The sequence below is a fragment of the Leucopleurus acutus genome, assembly GCF_964270905.1.
Source record: "Leucopleurus acutus genome assembly, chromosome: 5".
Lineage (NCBI taxonomy): Eukaryota > Metazoa > Chordata > Mammalia > Artiodactyla > Delphinidae > Leucopleurus > Leucopleurus acutus.
Window position 1 is genome coordinate 94,504,180 of NC_139147.1, and position 21,308 is coordinate 94,525,487.

Genomic DNA, 21,308 nt, shown 5'->3' on the forward strand with positions numbered 1-21,308 from the left:
GATCGGCCTTCCAGTGCTCCCCTGATACTCAGCCTTTTTAAGATTTTTCCTCCCCCATTTTCGAACTTTAGAAGTAGACTTGAAGAGTCTTACTGTATTTTCGTTTAGTGATTAAGCCCCAGAAAGCCAATTCTGCTTCTCATATATTCCTTTATAAGATTTGAAGCACATTCCTCCTGGTGAGTTACTCTGTTTCTTTAAAGATTGTGGCATGTGTCTTAGCAAGTGGGGTTACAGACAGAACTGGGCTGGAGCAACCAAGAACAAAAGAGCTGTAAGAAAACCCCCAGCCATCCTGAGAGACCACTCCTTTCTCGTAGGTCATTGTTCCAATGATGAGTTAGTTAAATGGCTATTTTAAGATGAGCTTGTTGTCATGGTGACTGCCCCAAGCTATTCAGGAGTTCCGACTACACCATGAGAGCACTGTCTATGAATTATCTCCCAACATGTGGGTGGTCTCAGGAAAACAATGGTGTACCCTTTTTTTTTCTTTAAAGAGACCTTTTCATTGTGAATGTTCTTAATTTCCCAAATTTAGATGCTCAAGTTGGTATTGTCTTTTCTTCGAAACTGTTGGGACCATTCACGAAGGGAATGATGTGCAACCTTTGGGAACAGCATACTACCAATCCCTTTGCCATCTGAGCTTTGGGTTCCTGTCTGCAATGGCCCAGGTATACAATCTGTTCTGTCTCTATGGTGGTGATAAGTTAATGTCAGGCTGTTTATGGAGTTGGAGAAAAGCTGCCATCTACGCCTTAGCTGCAAGGTTTCTTGATACACCTCTTTCATCAATTCTTTTGGAGGCCTCACCTCTTGAATGTTTACCCTTATCAAAGGGTGAAATATTGTAGCTGCTGGAGCTCTTCTGTGCAACCGTGGGGAACTGGGTCTAGTCTGACTTGGCCACTGGGAGGCACTGGGCAGCTTCTTCTCAACGGCAGGACTAGGAACTGGCATCAGGATTCCAGGTCTACGTCCTTGCTCTGACCCTTTCTAGGTTTGTCACCTCGGGCAAGTAACAGCTTCGAGCCTTATTTTTTTTCATCTTTAACATGGGGACAGTTACAGTACCTAACTTAACCCCAAGAGGGATTGAGTATTAAGTGAGAAGCTATGTGAAAAATGCTTTGTGAAAGGAATATACTGGAGATAAGTCATCTTTATCAAATTTAATCCTCCTGATTACTCTGGCAGGTATTACTCCCATTTTAGAGATGATAAAACTGAGGGTCAGAAAGCTGTTAATTTCTCAAGGTCTCGGGTGAATAAGGGTAGTGGTAGACCCCAGACGAGATCCCACATCTAACTCAAACACCCCTGCTCACCACTGGAACTGCTCCAGCTCCACTGGTTCCATGTCTTTGGTGGAACCCGTCCTCCCCACTTCAGTCCTCATCCAATGACTACGGTGTGATACCAGGTCCACTTCTCTTGACCTTCTGACTTTGTCTTCCCAGGGAGTCCCACAGCCTCCCTGGTGTTTCCACGAAACACTTCCAGATCACCCCACCCTGGGTCCACTGCCCCAGAAGGAAAGCACTGCCTTTCCTATATGATGTATGGAAAGCAGCTCCCCAACCCAGTCTGTGCCAAGGAAAGGCTTGGGCAGCATTTCTGTGATGTGGCCTCTTAATTTATGCCAAACAATGACCTCATGGCTGAAAATCACTTAATTCATAACCTATCCCTACAGATGTTTGAGAGACTTTTGGAAAGTACATATAAATGTGCATTTATATGTAGTATTAAATGATTTCTATGGTTTCCAGAATTTGCATGGCTAGCTCCTTCTAAGAAAGTTGGCTTTCTTAGAAGCCAACTTCTAAGAAGAAGTATATTTAATTTCCCAGAAACCCAATTCATGGAATCTTGAACATAGACTTTATATATTAATTTTGATGGTACTTCCCAACTCTTAACTCCTTAAAGATCCCTAAAAATGTATTGATATTTTGAAAGCAAAGGAGTGCTACTGTTCTCATAACCATTAAGCAAAAAGCTTAGTGAAGGAAAAATGAATATCTAATGGGAAAAATGAATATCTAATGGAAGGGAACTTCCTCAATGACAAGTCCAATCGAAAGTTGGGCTTTAATTTGTAAATATGTTTTTCTTTTAGCTATTCTTATTGTTTTAATTAGCAGAGCTCCCCCTTTTCACAAGCACTGTCAACACAATGTTAATATTATCTTTAAAAGTATATATATGATAAATATATTGAGTGTGGGACTGTGTTCTCTTATCTCCAGAGCAACCAGCACAATGGCTATTAACAAAGCAGATGCTCAGTGAATGCTCTCTAATTAGAACCCTTAAATACTTGAGAGTAGATATGCTTATACCACACTGCTCGAAAAGAGAGGAAAATTAATTACCAGCAGCAGTACATGTGAACATTAAGTATCAGAACCCGCACACAAACCACAGGGTTTAGAACAGGTACAGCCATGATTATACAAAATGGAATCGTTAACAAGGATTGAGTTGTTTTCAGTGTATTGATAGTAGTCAACAATGCTTATTAAGCCTTTTGGATCTTAGTTAAGGAAAAATGAAAACAATCCCAATACTCCATTTCCTGAGGATTCTGGTTCCTAAGGTTTGAGATAACTGACTTGTTTTTGTGTAAATAATCACAGCCACGAGATCGCAAAATCAGTAAGGTCATCAGGCCTGCAGCACAGCTGAGGTGGCTTTTCATGGGACTGTGCCTCTCACCATGGCAGGGCAGCAGGCCATGCCTCTTACCCCTTTGTTTTCATTCATTTTGACAGGGGCACCATTACAGGCTCTTCCTCCTGCCTCAACCCAATTTAAAAGGCATAGTTCCATTTAAGATTATCTTTATTGAAGTAACCAATCATAATATCACAGTAAGTATACAAGCAATATTATTTTTACAAAGACTATTTCTGTCCTTGATTTGATGTGCAATATATTTTAAAGTAATTTTGACATGTTTGTTCCAAATGAGAGGATTTAAAGTAATACCCAGATAATCGAAATGAAGAATCAGTGACCCTTAATTCAGAGTAACATGCTGTGTAGTTGAAATCTTTCTTTGAAACAGAGAGCCTGTGGGGGAGGCTGCTGGAGGCTGGGATCTGGGCCAAGGCCTGCATCTCTTTACTAATGCCATCCTTCTCCCAGGAACTGGAAAGGGAGACATAACTGCCCAGCATTGCCATCTACACAGCGCCCTCTCATGACTGAACAGATCTGACGCTCACAGTAACCCTGAGGTAGAGAATTAGTATCTCCACTTCGACAAGACAGCTGAGGCTCAGAGAGGTGAATTAATTCCTCCAATATCACATGACTACAAAAGGCAGATTTCACCTCCCTTGCCCCCCAGCTACAGTGGGAATTCACTAACATGCAGACTTCCTCTGTAGAGAGTACAATGCTGGGCAGGAATTGTTGCTCCTGAGCCAAAGAGGACAGGCCAAGGTACTGTTACCGAGCTGCTTCTTGGGGGCACGCTGTTTCCACCCCAGTGGGCCCAGAAGCTCTGAGAGCACAGACTATGCCGTTCTGTTATATGCCAGGCAGCCCTCACAGTGCACAGCACCTACCCGTTTCTCAATGAACCAGGGGCCCTACACCTGAACGCCATGAAACTGAATATAAATTTGTTTCCTATGCAATTTAAAATGGATGTGTGCATGAATATTTTTCTGATAGAACGGGTCATATCCTTCATCAGACACTTAAACGGACCTATAAACCTAAAAAACTTAAGACTCAGCAAGACAATTGATAGCTTTTAGATATTCCCACCTTGATCTATTCTTACTTTGCTTTGGATTTGACCCTTTATTTACACAAAGGTGAAGAAAATGTGCAATAAGACGGTCACAGCCTATTTAACTTCTGTGTTAGGGAATTAAATCACAAACTATTATGTAGGCTCCAAGTCCTTAAAATAGTTCTCTCAAAGGTCAAGAGAAGATCTTTCTTCACAGTAACTTGTGTGATACCACGAAGAATCAATACATGTCCCAATACTATATTCTAAAAATGATACAAGATAAATTTATACAGAGATGCCATGCCATCAAGTTAAATGTGGAGCTCTATAAATGTTCAGATTCTTCGAAGGTTTTCATAATGCAAAAAATCTGAGCACCAACAATATTAATAATTTGTCACAAATTTTGACTTCCAATAGGTAATAATTTCTTGCAGTTTGTTACCCTTTTCTCATCTTCAGTGTTTATATTTAAATACTTTATGTAAAAATTATTGCTGTCTGAACAGGGATATGAATGTGAATCATTTCGCTTTACATTCTTACATATATATTAAACTGTTTATGTTATGTCTTGTGAGGCAAAAAATATCAGTCACCTGCATATACATACAATTTTCATTCTTTTTAAGAATGCTTTACGGACCTCGGGGGAAGATGGCGGAAGAGGAAGACGCGGAGATCACCTTCCTCCCCACAGATACACCAGAAATACATCTACACGTGGAACAACTCCTACAGACCACCTACTGAACGCTGGCAGAAGACCTCAGACATCCCAAAAGGCAAGAAACTCCCCACGTACCTGGGTAGAGCAAAAGAAAAAACAGAGACAAAAGAATAGGGACGCGACCTCCACCAGTGGGAGGGAGCTGTGAAGGAGGAAAGGTTTCCACACACTAGAAGCCCCTTCGCGGGCGGAGACTGCGGGAGGTGGAGGGGGGAGATTCGGAGCCGAGGAGGAGAGCACAGCAACAGGGGTGCGGAGGATAAAGCGGAGATTCCCGCACAGAGGATCAGGGCTGACCGGCACTCACCAGCCCGAGAGGCTTGTCTGCTCACCCGCCAGGGCGGGCGGGGCTGCGAGCTGAGGCTCGGGCTTTGGTCGGAGCGCAGGGAGAGGACTGGGGTTGGCGGCGTGAACACAGCCTGAAGGGGTTAGTGCACCACGGCTAGCTGGGAGGGAGTCCGGGGAAAAAGTCTGGAGCTGCCGAAGAGGCAAGAGACTTTTTCTTCCCTCTTTGTTTCCTGGTGCACGAGGAGAGGGGATTAAGAGGAGGCGATTAAGGAGAGGGGATTAAAGGAACTCCAGAGACGAGCCAGGCACGAGCCATGGCTAAAAGCGCGGACCTGAGACGCGCGCGAGCCGCGGCTAAAAGCTCGGACCCCAGAGACAGGCGGGAGATGGTAAGGCTGCTGCTGCCGCCACCAAGGGGCCTGTGTGCGAGCACAGGTCACTATCCACACCCCTCTTCCGGGGAGCCTGTGCAGCTCGCCACCACCAGGTTCCCGGGATCCAGGGACAACTCCCCCGGGGGAGCACGCGGCGCGCCTCAGGCTGGTGCAACGTCACGCCAGCCTCTGCCGCCGCAGGCTCGCCCCGCACTCCGCGCCCCTCCCTCTCCCCGGCCTGGGTGAGTCAGAGCCCCCCGAATCAGCGGCTCCTTTAACCCCATCCTGTCTGAGCAAAAAACAGACGCCCTCCAGATGCCCTCCAGCGACCTACACGCAGAGGCGGGGCCAAATCCAAAGCTGAGCCCCTGGGAGCTGTGAGAACAAAGAAGAGAAAAGGAAATCTCTCCCAGCAGCCTCAGAAGCAGCGGATTAAAGCTCCACAATCAATTTGATGTACCTGCATCTGTGGAATACCTGAATAGACAACGAATCATCCCAAATAAAGAGGTGGACTTTGAGAGCAAGAGTTATGATCTTTTCCCCTTTTCCTCTTTTTGTGAGTGTGTATGTGGATGCTTCTGTGTGAGATTTTGTCTGTATAGCTTTGCTTCCACCATTTGTCCTAAGGTTCTATCCGTCCGTTTTTTTTTTCCTTCCTTCCCTCCTTCCTTCCTCCCTCCCTCCTTTTCCTTCTTCCTTCCTTCCCTCCTTTCTTTCTTTCTTCCTACTTCTACTAATTCTATCTACTTTTTCTCCCTTTTATTCTGAGCGGTGTGGATGAAAGGCTCTTGGTGCTACAGCCAGGAGTCAGTGCTGTGCCTCTGAGGTGGGAGAGCCAACTTCAGGACACTGGTCCACAAGAGACCTCCCAGCTCCACATAATATCAAATAGCGAAAATCTCCCAGAGATCTCCATCTCAACACCAGCACCCAGCTTCACTCAACGACCAGCAACCTACAGTGCTGGACAACCTATGCCAAAAAACTAGCATAACAGGAACACAACCCCACCCATTAGCAGAGAGGCTGCCTAAAATCATAATAAGTCCACAGACACCCCAAAACACACCAGCAGACGTGGACCTGCCCACCAGAGAGACAAGATCCAGCCTCATCCACCAGAACACAGGCACTAGTCCCCTCCACCAGGAAGCCTACACAACCCACTGAACCAACCTTAGCCACTGGGGACAGACACCAAAATCAACAGGAACTACGAACCTGCAGCCTGAGAAAAGGAGACTCCAAGCACAGTAAGATGAGCAAAATGAGAAGACAGAAAAACACACAGCAGATGAAGGAGCAAGATAAAAACCCACCAGACCTAACAAATGAAGAGGAAATAGGCAGTCTACCTGAAAAAGAATTCAGAATAATGATAGTAAAGATGATCCAAAATCTTGGAAATAGAATGGAGAAAATGCAAGAAACATTTAACAAGGACCTAGAAGAACTAAAGATGAAACAAACAATGATGAACAACACAATAAATGAAATTAAAAATACTCTAGATGGGATCAATAGCAGAATAACTGAGGCAGAAGAATGGATAAGTGACCTGGAAGATAAAATAGTGGAAATAACTACTGCAGAGCAGAATAAAGAAAAAAGAATGAAAAGAACTGAGGACAGTCTCAGAGAACTCTGGGACAACATTAAACGCACCAACATTCGAATTATAGGGGTTCCAGAAGAAGAAGAGAAAAACAAAGGGACTGAGAAAATATTTGAAGAGATTATAGTTGAAAACTTCCCTAATGTGGGAAAGGAAATAGTTACTCAAGTCCAGGAAGCACAGAGAGTCCCATACAGGATAAATCCAAGGAGACATATGCCAAGACACATATTAATCAAACTGTCAAAACTTAAATACAAAGAAAACATATTAAAAGCAGCAAGGGAAAAACAACAAATAACACACAAGGGAATCCCCATAAGGTTAACAGCTGATCTTTCAGCAGAAACTCTGCAAACCAGAAGAGAGTGGCAGGACATACTGAAAGTGATGAAGGAGAAAAACCTACAACCAAGATTACTCAGCAAGGATCTCATTCAGATTTGATGGAGAAATTAAAACCTTTACAGACAAACAAAAGCTGAGAGAGTTCAGCACCACCAAAACCAGCTTTACAACAAATGCTAAAAGAACTTCTCTAGGCAAGAAACACAAGAGAAGGAAAAGACCTATAATAATGAACCAAAAACAATTTAGAAAATGGGAACAGAAACATACCTATCAATAATTAACTCAAATGTAAATGGACTAAATGCTCCCACCAAAAGACACAGACTGGCTGAATGGATGCAAAAACAAGACCCATATATATGCTGTCTACAAGAGACCCACTTCAGACCTAGAGACACATACAGACTGAAAGTAAGGGGATGGAAAAAGATATTCCATGCAAATGGAAACCAAAAGAAAGCTGGAGTAGCAATTCTCGTATCAGACAAAATAGACTTTAAAATAAAGACTATTAGAAGAGACAAAGAAGGACACTACATAATGATCAAGGGATCGATCCAAGAAGAAGATATAACAATTGTAAATATTTATGCACCCAACATAGGAGCACCTCAATACATAAGGCAAATACTAACAGCCATAAAAGGAGAACTCGACAGTAACACATTCATAGTAGGGGACTTTAACACCCCACTTTCACCCATGGACAGATCATCCAAAATGAAAATGAATAAGGAAACACAAGCTTTAAATGATACGTTAAACAAGATGGACTTAATTGATATTTATAGGACATTCCATCCAAAAACAACAGAATAGACATTTTTCTCAAGTGCTCATGGAACATTCTCCAGGATAGAGCATCTCTTGGGTCACAAATCAAGCCTTGGTAAATTTAAGAAAACTGAAATTGTTTCAAGTATCTTTTCTGACCACACCACCATGAGACTAGATATCAATTACAGGAAAAGATCTGTAAAAAATACAAACACATGGAGGCTAAACAATACTTAATAACGAAGTGATCAGTGAAGAAATCAAAGAGGAAATTAAAAAAACACCTAGAAACAAATGACAATGGAGACACGACAACCCAAAACCTGTGGCATGCAGCAAAAGCAGGTCTAAGAGGGAAGTTTATAGCAATACAAGCCCACCTTAAGAAACAGGAAACATCTTGAAAAAACAACCTAACCTTGCACCTAAAGCAATTAGAGAAAGAAGAACAAGAACACCCCAAAGTTAGCAAAAGGAAAGAAATCACAAAAATCAGATCAGAAATAAATGAAAAATAAGTGAAGAAAACGATAGCAAAGATCAATAAAACTAAAAGCTGGTTCTTGAGAAGATAAACAAAATTGATAAACCATTAGCCAGACTCATCAAGAAAAAAAGGGAGAAGACTCAAATCAATAGAATTAGAAATGAAAAAGGAGAGGTAACAACTGACACTGCAGAAATACAAAAGATCATGAGAGATTACTACAAGCAACTCTATGCCAATAAAATGGACAACCTGGAAGAAATGGACAAATTCTTACAAATGCACAACCTGCCAAGACTGAATCAGGAAGAAATAGAAAATATGAACAGACCAATCACAAGCACTGAAGTTGAAACTGTGATTAAAAATCTTCCAACAAACAAAAGCCCAGGACCAGATGGCTTCACAGGAGAATTCTATCAAACATTTAGAGAACAGCTAACACCTATCCTTCTCAAACTCTTCCAAAATATAGCAGGGGGAGGAACACTCCCAAATTCATTCTAGGAGGACACCATCACCTTGATACCAAAACCAGACAAGGATGTCACAAAGAAAGAAAACTACGGGCCAATATCACTGATGAACATAGATGCAAAAATCCTCAACAAAATACTAGCAAACAGAATCCAACAGCACATTAAAAGGATCATATACCATGATCAGGTGGGGTTTATTCCAGGAATGCAAGGATTCTTCAATGTACGCAAAACAATCAACGTCATAAACCATATTAACAAATTGAAGGAGAAAAACCATATGATCATCTCAATAGATGCAGAGAAAGCTTTTGACAAAATTCAACACCCATTTATGATAAAAACCCTGCAGAAAGTAGGCACAGAGGGAACTTTCCTCAACATAATAAAGGCCATATATGACAAACCCACAGCCAACATCATCCTCAATGGTGAAACACTGAAAGCATTTCCACTAAGATCAGGAACAAGACAAGGTTGCCCACTCTCACCACGCTTATTCAATACAGTTTTGGAAGTTTTAGCCACAGCAGTCGAAAAGAAAAGGAAATAAAAGGAATCCAAATCGGAAAAGAAGAAGTAAAGCTGTCACTGTTTGCAGATGACATGATACTATACATAGAGAATCCTAAAGATGCCACCAGAAAACTACTAGAGCTAATCAAAGAATTTGGTAAAGTTGCAGGATACAAAATTAACGCACAGAAATCTCTTGCATTCTTATACACTAATGATGAAAAATCTGAAAGTGAAATCAAGCAAACACTCCCATTTACCATTGCAACAAAAAGAATAAAATATTTAGGAATAAACGTACCTAAGGAGACAAAAGACCTGTATGCAGAAAAGTATAAGACACTGATGAAAGAAATTAAAGATGATACAAATACATGGAGACAGATACCATGTTTTTGGATTGGAAGAATCAACATTGTGAAAATGACTCTAGTACCCAAAGCAATCTACAGATTCAATGCAACCCCTATCAAATGACCACTGGCATTTTCCACAGAACTAGAACAAAACATTTCACAATTTGTATGGAAACACAAAAGACCCCGAATAGCCAAAGCAATCTTGAGAACGAAAAATGGAGCTGGAGGAATCAGGCTCCCTGACTTCAGACTATACCACAAAGCTACAGTAATCAAGACAGTATGGTACTGGCACAAAAACAGAAATATAGATCAATGGAACAGGATAGAAAGCCCAGAGATAAACCCACGCACATATGGTCACTTATCTTTGATAAAGGAGGCAGGAATATACAGTGGAGAAGGACAGCCTCTTCAGTAAGTGGTGCCGGGAAAACTGGACAGGTACATGTAAAAGTATGAGATTAGATCACTCCCTAACACCATACACAAAAATAAGCTCAAAATGGATTACAGACCTAAATGTAAGGCCAGAAACTGTCAAACTCTTAGAGGAAAACATAGGCAGAACACTCTATGACATAAATCACAGCAAGATCCTTTCTGACCCACCTCCTAGAGAAATGGAAATAAAAACAAAAATAAACAAATGGGACCTAATGAAACTTCAAAGCTTTTGCACAGCAAAGGAAACCATAAGCAAGACCAAAAGACAACGCTCAGAATGGGAGAAAATATTTGCAAATGTAGCAACTGACAAAGGATTAATTTCCAAAATTTACAAGCAGCTCATGCAGCTCAATAACAAAAAAACAAACAACCCAATCCAAAAATGGGCAGAAGACCTAAATAGACATTTCTCCCAAGAAGATATACAGACTGCCAACAAACACATGAAAGAATGCTCAACATCATTAATGATTAGAGAAATGCAAATCAAAACTACAATGAGATATCATCTCACACCAGTCAGAATGGCCATCATCAAAAAATCTAGCAACAATAAATGCTGGAGAGGATGTGGAGAAAAGGGAACCCTCTTGCACTGCTGGTGGGAATGGGAATTGGTACAGCCACTATGGAGAACAGTATGGAGGTTCTTAAAAAACTACAAATAGAACTACCGTATGACCCAGCAATCCCACTACTGGGCATATACCCTGAGAAAACCAAAATTCAAAAAGAGTCATGTACCAAAATGTTCATTGCAGCTCTATTACAATAGCCCAGAGATGGAAACAACCTAAGTGCCCATCATCGGATGAATGGATAAAGAAGATGTGGCACATATATACAATGGAATATTACTCAGCCATAAAAAGAAATGAAATTGAGCTATTTGTAGTGAGGCGGATAGACCCAGAGTCTGTCATACAGAGTGAAGTAAGTCAGAAAGAGAAAGACAAATACTGTATGCTAACACATATATATGGAATTCAAGAAAATTTTAAAAAATGTCATGAAGAACCTAGCGGTAAGACAGGAATACAGACACAGACCTACTGAAGAACGGATTGAGGATATGGGGAGGGGGAAGGGTGAGCTGTGACAAAGCGAGAGAGAGGCATGGACGTGTATACACTACCAAACGTAAGGTAGATAGCTAGTGGGAAGCAGCCGCATAGCACAGGGAGATCAGCTCGGTGCTTTGTGACCACCTGGAGGGGTGGGATAGGGAGGGTGGGAGGGAGGGAGATGCAAGAGGGAAGAGATATGGGAACATATGTATATGTATATAGCTGATTCACTTTGTTATAAAGCAGAAACTAACACACCATTGTATAGCAATTATACCCCAATGAAGATGTTTAAAAAAAAAAAGAATGCTTTACAATTAATACTGTTTGAAAAGAAGTTTTAAGGTTCTTGAAAAAAGCTTGTGCTTGAAACGTTTTTTAAATGGCAGAAAAGCCAGATCAATATATGCATGCATTCTAATACAGAGTAAAACTTTAGGTGAGGACTTAATACTGTAATAGACAGTCTCATAATTAGAACCAGATGCTCGCCCCACATCATGATAGCTCAACCAAAGAAAGCTAATTACAGAGTTAAAGTCAATGTTTCCAGCAACATATCAGAAAAAGACTTGGCCCTTACCATATGTCGCCTGTAAAAATGAGCTCGGGGAACAGAAGGACACTGTTCTATTATGGGTGATTTTTTTCACCTCAGTTACAAACATCACTTCTAAATCCCCCCTGTGGTGAAGTTTACTGATTCTCACCACTGCAAGTATAAATCACCCTGTTCCTGTGAAACTGCCTCTTTCATGCACGCAAGAAACATTTACTGAGTGCCTAGCTATGTGCCAGACCTGGGAAAATAAAAATGAATAACACAAGCCCACACATTAGTGGATCCTGCCTGATTAGTGCTGTAATTGAAGTATATACAGTGCTTCCTATATAAGCCCATAGCTCTGCTGTGGTGTATGCTCTGCACTGATGACCTCTCATTTCTTTTGCTTTGCCTCTATGAATTCAAAGCCTGTTATCTCTGGACTATAATTATTTTAACCATTACTCTGCACACATAAGATAAATAGATTTCATTCCCTATCTCGTGTCCAGAACAACTGAATGAAGTACTCAAAACATCATGTTTAAGTTAATGTCTATTGAATAGGGAGAAGCAAAAAACTCAGTACAAATTGTCCCTGACTCAACGGTGGCTTTTCAAGTACCACTACCTGCCTTAATCATTTCTTGGTAAATGCAGGAAATACACGGTTACGAGAAGAATGCTAATTCCCCAGCTACTGAGCCCGCCCTGGTGTACTGTGTTTTCACCTACTTTCAACAAGAAACTCTTATTTATAGCTGTTTACAATGAGAAATATATTTTGAAGCATATATGTAATTGTGTATTAGTATTTGCATGTTCATGAGACAAAATATACAACATTAAACAAATAGCAAGATTCAAAATAGCCAATCTGCCAGTGACATCTAATTTATGAATGTGTATAGATACTGAGTAAACAATGCCTTTTCAATGTAAATCAGCTATCAGTATGCTTTGAGAAGCAGAACATTTTTTCCAAGAACAGGTTGGAAAAGCATGGTGGTGGAATAAAAAGGTTTATAAAATACAACGATGAACAACATGCAATGCATGTACTGCTGGCAAGTGAATATTGTTAAGTGTCAAGTGATATGTTGTAAAATTTGGTAACATTTCATCTTTAGCCATTTGTTACATTGCTATGCGACAGGACAATGCTACTGGTGTTAAAGATGACTAAATCTAGCAGGGAAAATCCTCTGCTCTTCATGTGCGCTGAGACTCTGAAACCAGTAATATATTTGTGGTAAGGTGAAACAACTGCACACATAAAATTACTGACTGTGAAGTGAAATATACTGTATAAAACGAGACTGTAAGGTGGAAAGGAAACAAGAGTGGTTTTGCTCTTATTTCAGAGGAATGATGGAAACTGGTGAAATCATCCACTGATGTTAATCAATACTGGTGGTGCCTGTTTTGTTTAAAACAAGTTTTTGCAAAATGTGCTTAAAGCAATTCATTCTTTTATCTGGCACTTCATATTAACAAAGTACAGTAAGATTTACTAAAATTTTCTTTGATTCTTTTTACACATTTTTATTTACAAGTATTCTTTATTATTATACGAGGAGTATTAACCAGCAAATTAACAAAAACTCTGAATCAAATTATTTTCTACTTGTTTTGTGTACCTGGAGCCTCAATAGTTGAATACAAAGAAGTGTTCGCAAATTATGTTAATGATTCGGAAGGCAGTGGCATTTATCTTCAACTTCTTGAGTTTGACATAAATGCATTCCTCTATTAAAAGTGCTGGTAAGGAATGGGTCCTCAGCTTTTCTAATGGAGTAACAATGTTATATTCTGATTTCACATAATTATTGAGTTCCTGGGAACATTATGGAAAGCCACAGAGTCTGTGAATCCTTCACATGCAGTGACAAGATAATGTGTGGCTTTGGAAGAATTAGGATCAAAAAGGGTGTCAGGAATGATAAACCCAAATTCTTTATCTGGTTATATTCCAATCACATTCTTTGTGTATGGGTTTATCATGTGAACTGTACAGCCTTGCTACTCAAACCACGATCCATGGACCAGCAACATCAATGTCACCTGGGAGCTTGAACCTCGACCCCAGACCTACTGAATCAGAATCTGAATTTTTAACAGATACTCAGGTGATCCTATGCACAGTAAAGGGTGACAAGTAGTGACCCAGAGCTTCTGAGTCACAGGCCTCAAGGGCTGATAGGTCATTTTCCTTATCTTTCAATTATAACTTCCATAAAAAAGGCAAACAGACATGGGCTTTAGTAATTAGGTTGACACTACTTCCCTATAAAGAAAAACCACTGGCACTTTAGTTTTCAATACATATGAATATCAAATACAAATACGGAACTTAAAACCCTTCACAAGATTATGCTTGTGGAACTGAAAATTTAAGAATACCACCACATACAAAATAAAATGTAAGCTAGAGCTACTCTACCCTAAAGAATTAGGTAATGGGTACAAGTGAGGCAGTGTCTACGACCAATTTTGAGAAAAATGTAGTTCACTGGCTACTAAATTATTCACCGCAAAGGCAGAGGCAAGGAGCCAGCCAGACCCTGATAGGCCACGCACGTGCCACGCACGCTGGTTCTTACCTGTTTGTACTCAGATTCTCTTCCAACCAATACCTGCAGAATGTAGTTGACAGGATCGCCTTTCATGGGTGGTACCGTCTCCCATAAAATTTCACATGAATTTCCTTCTAACTGTGTTACTCGAGGTGCTGAAATACAAATCCACACATCCAAGCTCAAAATTCAAAGTATCATATGAATAGCCCATATTTTAGTAATATTAGTGAGAACCCAGAGAGAGAGAGAGAATGCTTGTGCCCACCCTGAGAGGGGAGTTTATTTGCCCAGCCTCCTAGAAAACTAGCAGGGTACCCTTTACACAGAGAAGACATTCCATGCCTAGCAAGCCATTGGCGAAGAACCCTTTGCTCGCTGTCCTATTAATAACTATTTGGCCTGGGTTGCATTTTTGTTATTTTTTTGATGGCTAATGAGCACCTTCTATGATTAAGCCCTGTGTTAGGTTCTCTGGGGGATGCAAAAATAGGTACCATAAATACTGCTTTCGAGGAAATGAAGATCTAGTTGAGGGAAGGGGAGAGAAAGGTATGAAACAAGTACAAACAAACATAAATGTAAGGCAGATTAAAATGAGAGGTACAAACAAAATGTTGGGGAGTCCCAGGGGAAGGAAGTCACATCCGTGTGAGAGTCTAAGAAAGGTTTGAGGAGCAGGTGGCATTTGAGGTAAGCCTTTAAAAGTTACCTTACGTTTATATTTTTTAGTTTACTTTTTACCTACTGGACTCATTGTTCCAGATTAAAGTGAACTTATGTTAGTTTGCAGAAAAGCACTTACATGTTGCAGAATTTTAAAATATTTTCTTACAGCTTATACTGTATCTCTACAGCTTAATTCAATATCTGATATTCTTCCATTTTGTAACTAGCATGTGTAACTGCTCTTGCTGAGTGCCCTTATTTTTAATTTCTAATTTTTAAATTTCTAATTACATGAATTCTTCAGAGGCAGTTGTTTCTACTTTCAATTCTGTACAATGCTGTTTCAGAAAAATAAAAGTTGTCTTAAAAAAAAAGTTTGTATTAGTTGGCCAAAACTACAATTTATGGAAAACGAAATAATCTCATCAGACTAAACAGTCCTCCAGCTAAGACAATTTCCTAAATCTAAGAATGAGAGGAGGAACACCTGATCGTGCGGCAGTGTGAGGACACTGTCCTCCTGAAGAAAGTGTACCACGACCTGCAAGAGCTATCAATTTGGTGTTGTATTTTCCACAGAATGAATCGCCCCCAATAATCACCTTCAGAGGCAAAGGTAGTGCTGGGAAGACCCCTGAAGTTATTTAGCTAATTGGTAAATGTGGCAGGCCTTCCTGTTACAACAACAAACCTATCAGCCACAGCGTGCTCAGGAATCTCCTCTGTTAGAGCCGAAAGGCGAAGCTACACCAAAGGGCCAGGGCATTTACTGCCCAAGTGACCCAGCAAGTATACATCCATTTATACCAGTTATCTTCGTCACATGAAGAAGCCAAAGAGCTTCTGGACCACTGAGGGGCAGGGGAGCAGGGGGAAGGTATTTACCATAAAGTGCCCTGAAAGGAACTATGGGAAACCTTCACAGAATGCAACCAGACTGTGGTCAGACCCTGACCCAGGCCCCGGAGGCCCCGCACCCTCCTGTAATGCACTCCGTGCCCTGGTGTAGCTGATACAGCGCCTCTGTGCAGAAGCAGTAAGTCAAATGGCCTTTCTCCTGGGGCCAGACACAGACAGAACCTTCTTAACAAATTGTGCTCACTGCCTAGCCACCCAAATAATACAGCCAACCCTCACTTTACCCCACGTAAAACCTGGTTCAGGTGGGCTGCTTATCTGTCAGCCTCAGAGTCATTTCGGGTAGCAGCTGGATAAAGCAAAGACAGGCAGCAGGGACCCTCACAAGAACCCTCGCACTACTGGGGAGGTGAGGGCGCAGGCTCAGGAGTCCATGATGGGCTGGGACTGGGCCCAACGCTAGGTGGGAAGGGCTGAGCCAGCTTTTGCCCTGTTGCTGTCTGCCCGGCTTGGCCAGTCGGCTGTGCAGTGGCTGAAAATGGGAGATGAGGGCTCAGCAGACCCGGTGGAGGGAGAGCCTTGGGGGCGTGGCTTTCGCTCACTCCCTGATCCCATGAAGGGGGCAGAGGGTAAACCAGTCATTCACAAACCTCAAGACAAATACTCCAGGAGGTGAGAACAGGCCACTGCTACAGCTTTCCAGTGAGGGCTGCGGGCTGGAGGAAAGGCTGTGGATGTTGCCTACACCGGCCTCTAATCTACTGATGCACCACAGTCATCCAAAGATGCCTGCAAAGCGCTGAAGAGAGACACTCAGACCCCTCGTGGTAACCTGCCATAAGCGCCACATCACCAGGAATTCACCCGCATTCCTAACCCAACATCTGCCGCTCAGGTCGGCTTCTTTTCTTCGTCCATCTATCCCCCATGGGGAAGAGACTGTCTCACCATTAAATTATCTGTGATAATAATTTACACATACTTGAGAAAAGTCATTACCGGTAAGCCCTCTCCCTTAAGGCCTCTCATTTCCCCTAGAGAACCCATTTCTCAACCATCTCTTTTAGAAAGTTCTTTTGATCCTATCTTGCTGATATGAGAAATATTAGGAGAGCATATTCAAGGTCAGAATCGAGCCTCCTCCTCTTAAATCCCAACATTTCCTCACTCTCACAGAAGAGCATGACTGCATACACAGTCCACAAACCTTTGATGCTGGGGGGGACACTCTTGGTTGTGCTGAAGGTGTAGGTTTCCGAGAAAGGCCCTTCCCCAGCCTCGCTGGCTGCCTGGATTCTGAAGGAGTAGCATGTGAATTCAGTCAGCCTCTGGACCTTATAGGTGTGGCTGGGTCCTCTGTAGATTGAAATAAACCTAGAGAAAGGAGCAGAATCCATTAGCCACCTGAACTTTTGTAAGTGACAAGAAATTATGATACAAATGTGGAACAGATTAGACCAACTTGGTAAATGCTTTTCATACCATCTGAATTAATCATCAGCCAGTTGCTATGTTACTGTTAAGTTTAATGTCTAATATATGCTTACATAAAAAAAACCCACAAATTTAAGAACATATAAAGCTTAGAATGAGATTCCTTTAATTATGTTATAGATTCTAGAGACATCAGTTGTTCATGCTTTTGTTTACTGATAAAGAACAGAAATTTCAAATTTTTCATAATGGCAATATCTATATAATCTGATATGTTACCTTACCTTCTACTATGTACTAGGCAATGAAGTTAATGTTAATTGGGCACCGGAGAAATACAGTGTCCTCTTTACCAGAATTTTCTAAATAACTGAGGTTTAGCTAGAAAATTCTTTACATTTTAACCTTTATCTTTCCAAGAGCTTTCAAAGCCCCTTTCTCAAACTAGTAAGATGACATTTACGATAATAGATCTTTGAGAAAATATGTAAAAAGAAAATATATTTTGCTCAGAATCATCCATTAGCTTAATCACAATAACAGAAAAACAGCACAGGTGGGCTGGACAGCTTAGACTGGCAGCTTCTGGATCCTTCTCCCTCCCATCAGGACTATTTTGTACTTCTCTGCTAAATAATATTTCCATGAGACACAGGCATCAGAGGCATGAGGATAAAAAAAACAGGCCTTACATTTTGAGTGTTTCCCCTCAGGTCTTGGAAATTAATATTTTCACAGTGAAACGGGATTACTTAGAACTGCAATATAATGTTACCGTTTGTCCTTTTATAGTTAACCGTAATATTTTGGAAATAATGTAACTTCCCATAAGTTATCCAGGATCTTCGGTAGATTCAGAATCTGAATCTGCTGGCCTGGGGACACTTTGAGAACTTCTATATGAGTTAATCCAACCACACCGCCTTGTCCCTACACAGGCCAACGGTTTCTCAGCATCTGAGGACAATCCGCTGTCTTCAAACGCTGCTCGAAGTCAGGCAGTGATAGAATCACACACAATTCAAAATGTCTCTTAGGCTGATTTGGCCTAAGGGTAAGCAGAATTTATGCACTCATTTAGCAAACATTTTTGAACATCTGCTGTGTGCTAGACTCTGTGTATTCAGGGATGAATTAGACCTAATCCTGTGGGTTAGCTGGTCCTGTGTGCGGGCAGGGTTTTCTGAAGGAGAGCAGCAGCTTTTCCACATGCTAGCGAACATCCCCTCCAGATGGATGGACGGATACAGAGATTAAACAGCTTTTTTACAAAACCTGTCAGTCGATACTTATCTTAAAGTATCCATGCATTAATCAGCCTTTGCAGTTGAGTTCCTGAGCCCCAGTCATTTCACCCATTTAATGTTCCTCTGCTTTGCTGTGTAAGGAAGCACCTTTTACTGAAGAATGAACATTTTTAATTTCAGGAAAAGACAGAGTCCAGGCTGAAACCCAAATACCATGGTAACCTACTTAGCACTCCTGACACATTACGGCCTTAATGAAGATACCCCTTGCTAATGCTAGAGGCTACTTATTAACTCAGCCTCACCCAGGCTAGAATCTCTAACCAGAGTAATTGCCCTTACTTATACCACAAAATGGAAGTCATGGTGTAAGAAGTAAAAGTGTTACATCTTCATTACAAACTTGCAGTAAAGTCGGGTGTTTAGAGGAGTTTGGAGAGGACTACTAGCAATAGTACTGCTTCCTTGCCCGTGCCCTGCTCTGAGAAGAGTATTTCCTTCTGAAATAAGTTCAGTATATCTATGTAGGCAGCAGCTCTCACATTCACAAAGAAATTTACTGAAGCAGGTTCAGTACTCTAATTTTGTAGTATAATCTAAACTGAGCAAATAGCATATTTTCAAATATTTCAGTTTTCAAGTTCATCAAAACCTGCTGTTTTTGGAATAGCTATTTTGTTCCTTTTTCTTGTTTTCCTCTTGTACCACAGCATTTTATTAATCGTTTAAAATTGCATTCCTATTTAGAAAAAGCACTGTGGAACAGGTGATTGAAAAACTTTACAATGTTGCCATTAGTGCATTTGTTTGCCTCCAGGGACAGTGCAATAAAGCTAGTGACAGAGCCCACCCCAGGTTTAAATGGGTTAATACAAGACAAGTGCTTAGAATAGTCTTGACATGTAATAATCACTCAGTATGTGTTAGTTATAATCATTTCATAATGCTGAGAAGACAGCTAACACTGAGGTTATTTTCTTTCCTCCCGGGTGGAGGGTCAGCCGTGTGGTGAGAGGCTGCCCTGCACACACTGCCTGTTTACCCTCTCCCACCGGACCTGTCAGTGAAGTGCAGGCAAGAGCACCTCCCTCGCAAGACTGCTGGGATTCAATGAGAAAACTCACGTAAAAGCCCCAGTTCGTACACAGAGTAGCCCTCAAATATCTGTTGATCCTAAGCTGCTTTCTGGACATGCTGACAGTAACTTCTCTTTCAAACAATAAACACCAACCAAAACGAAATAAAAGCACACAAGCCAACACAAAAAATATAATCCCTCTTTCACCCCAATTCTGTAATTATTTCCCATCACTCCAAGAGGCAGGGGAAGAAAGAACCTTCTTTCTTCAGAGCCAGTGATTTACAGCCAGTTGCATGATGGCCTCTCTGGGAGGCTCCATAGGTTAACACCCTGTGGCTAGAACCACTCGGGGAGGGAATAAAAATATTCCTCAAATATTTGTTTTAAAAAGGCCAACTTAATTTTAAAATTCATTAATAAGTAAGCCAGACGCCTTTGGTGATAGAATTAAACATGCTACACGTTCCAAGACACAATGATTGAAGACTCCACATTTTAAAACAACCAAGGACTCAGAGCTTGGAGCAAGGCTTTGCCATGAAGAGGAGAACAGTGGCCATCCAGCCGTCCCGACGGCTATTCCTCCCCCTTACGTCATTCCCTTGACTGCTCAATCCCACGGGGGTGGCCCAGGTGACAAGGGACGCACTATGTGGGGAGTCTGCGCTCCCCTGGGCCACCCCTTGGTCTATGCTGCCTGGTAAACACTGGGCCACCCTTCACTTCTCCCCCTGCCTCCTCCACACTGTTGGTGTCAAGGGGTGGGGCACGGGGACTTGGACCCAGGAAGACTGGCCATGAATCTCAGCTCCGCCCGTAAGGCTGCCAAATCGCTCGCGCCTGCTAATCATTTCTCCATCTGCAAAACAGGGACAGTATCCACCTCATAGATCGTTTTGATGAGCCAAATGCAGAAATGTGAGGAAAAAGCTTAGCACTGAGCCCCACACGTAGTAAGAGTTCAATACAGGGTACCCAATGGCTCCAGACCCTGCACCATGAGCGCCACCAACCATCCTGATCAGGCTAAGGTGCCCTGAGGATCACTGTGGCTCTCAACTCCCACCACGCAGGCCTTTCTCCAGGATGCTGGGGCCACAACCAGTTCATGCTGCAGCAGGAAGAGGTCCATCTGAACTTGTCCTGCCACATCTGTTATGGCCTGTGCTAGACATATAGCTCTCCCCCAAATAAGTTAATCTAATCTGGTGACCAAGGAGTGCACATGAAATGCTCACTGTTATTTTTATTACATGAATGCTCCTATGCTATAGAAACATAATGAAATTATATCAATATATAGGTATGGTTCCTAGAACGTAGTTCATGCTCAATAAAGCCACTGAGTAATTTTAGTATCAGTTCAGGCTGAGAAATGTGTAGCCACAGGGATCCTCTGTGGTATCACAGCCCCTTATAGGCCTCCCTGGAGCCCTGGGCCCACACTGGCAGTGCCTCTGAGAGGTCTTGTACTCCATCCTCAACCCCTGCTGCCCATAGCCACATACATCTGGAGGCATCAGCCCCATGACCTAGGGCTCTTGTGAAGGCCAAGTAAGAGGACAGGTGTGGAAACACCTTGGGGCTCCGCTGTGGAGCTGCCCCACTGGTACAGGGGCTGAAGGTCCAGCGGGTAATAACAATCA

The 21,308-nt window shown here is 41.8% G+C and overlaps 1 protein-coding gene across 3 annotated transcripts in view; it reads right to left on the reverse strand.

Annotated features, from left to right (window-relative positions):
• The window catches only part of FNDC3B (fibronectin type III domain containing 3B), a 358,190-nt gene that overhangs the window by 5,737 nt on the left and 331,145 nt on the right, over positions 1-21,308 (reverse strand). For all 3 annotated transcript variants that reach the window (XM_082839878.1, XM_082839880.1, XM_082839879.1), the window contains exons 24-25: positions 17,108-17,274; positions 14,401-14,528 (exon numbers count right to left, since the gene is read on the reverse strand). In XM_082839878.1, the coding sequence (XP_082696004.1) occupies positions 14,401-14,528; positions 17,108-17,274 (295 nt within the window). The remainder of the gene's footprint in view (positions 1-14,400; positions 14,529-17,107; positions 17,275-21,308) is intronic.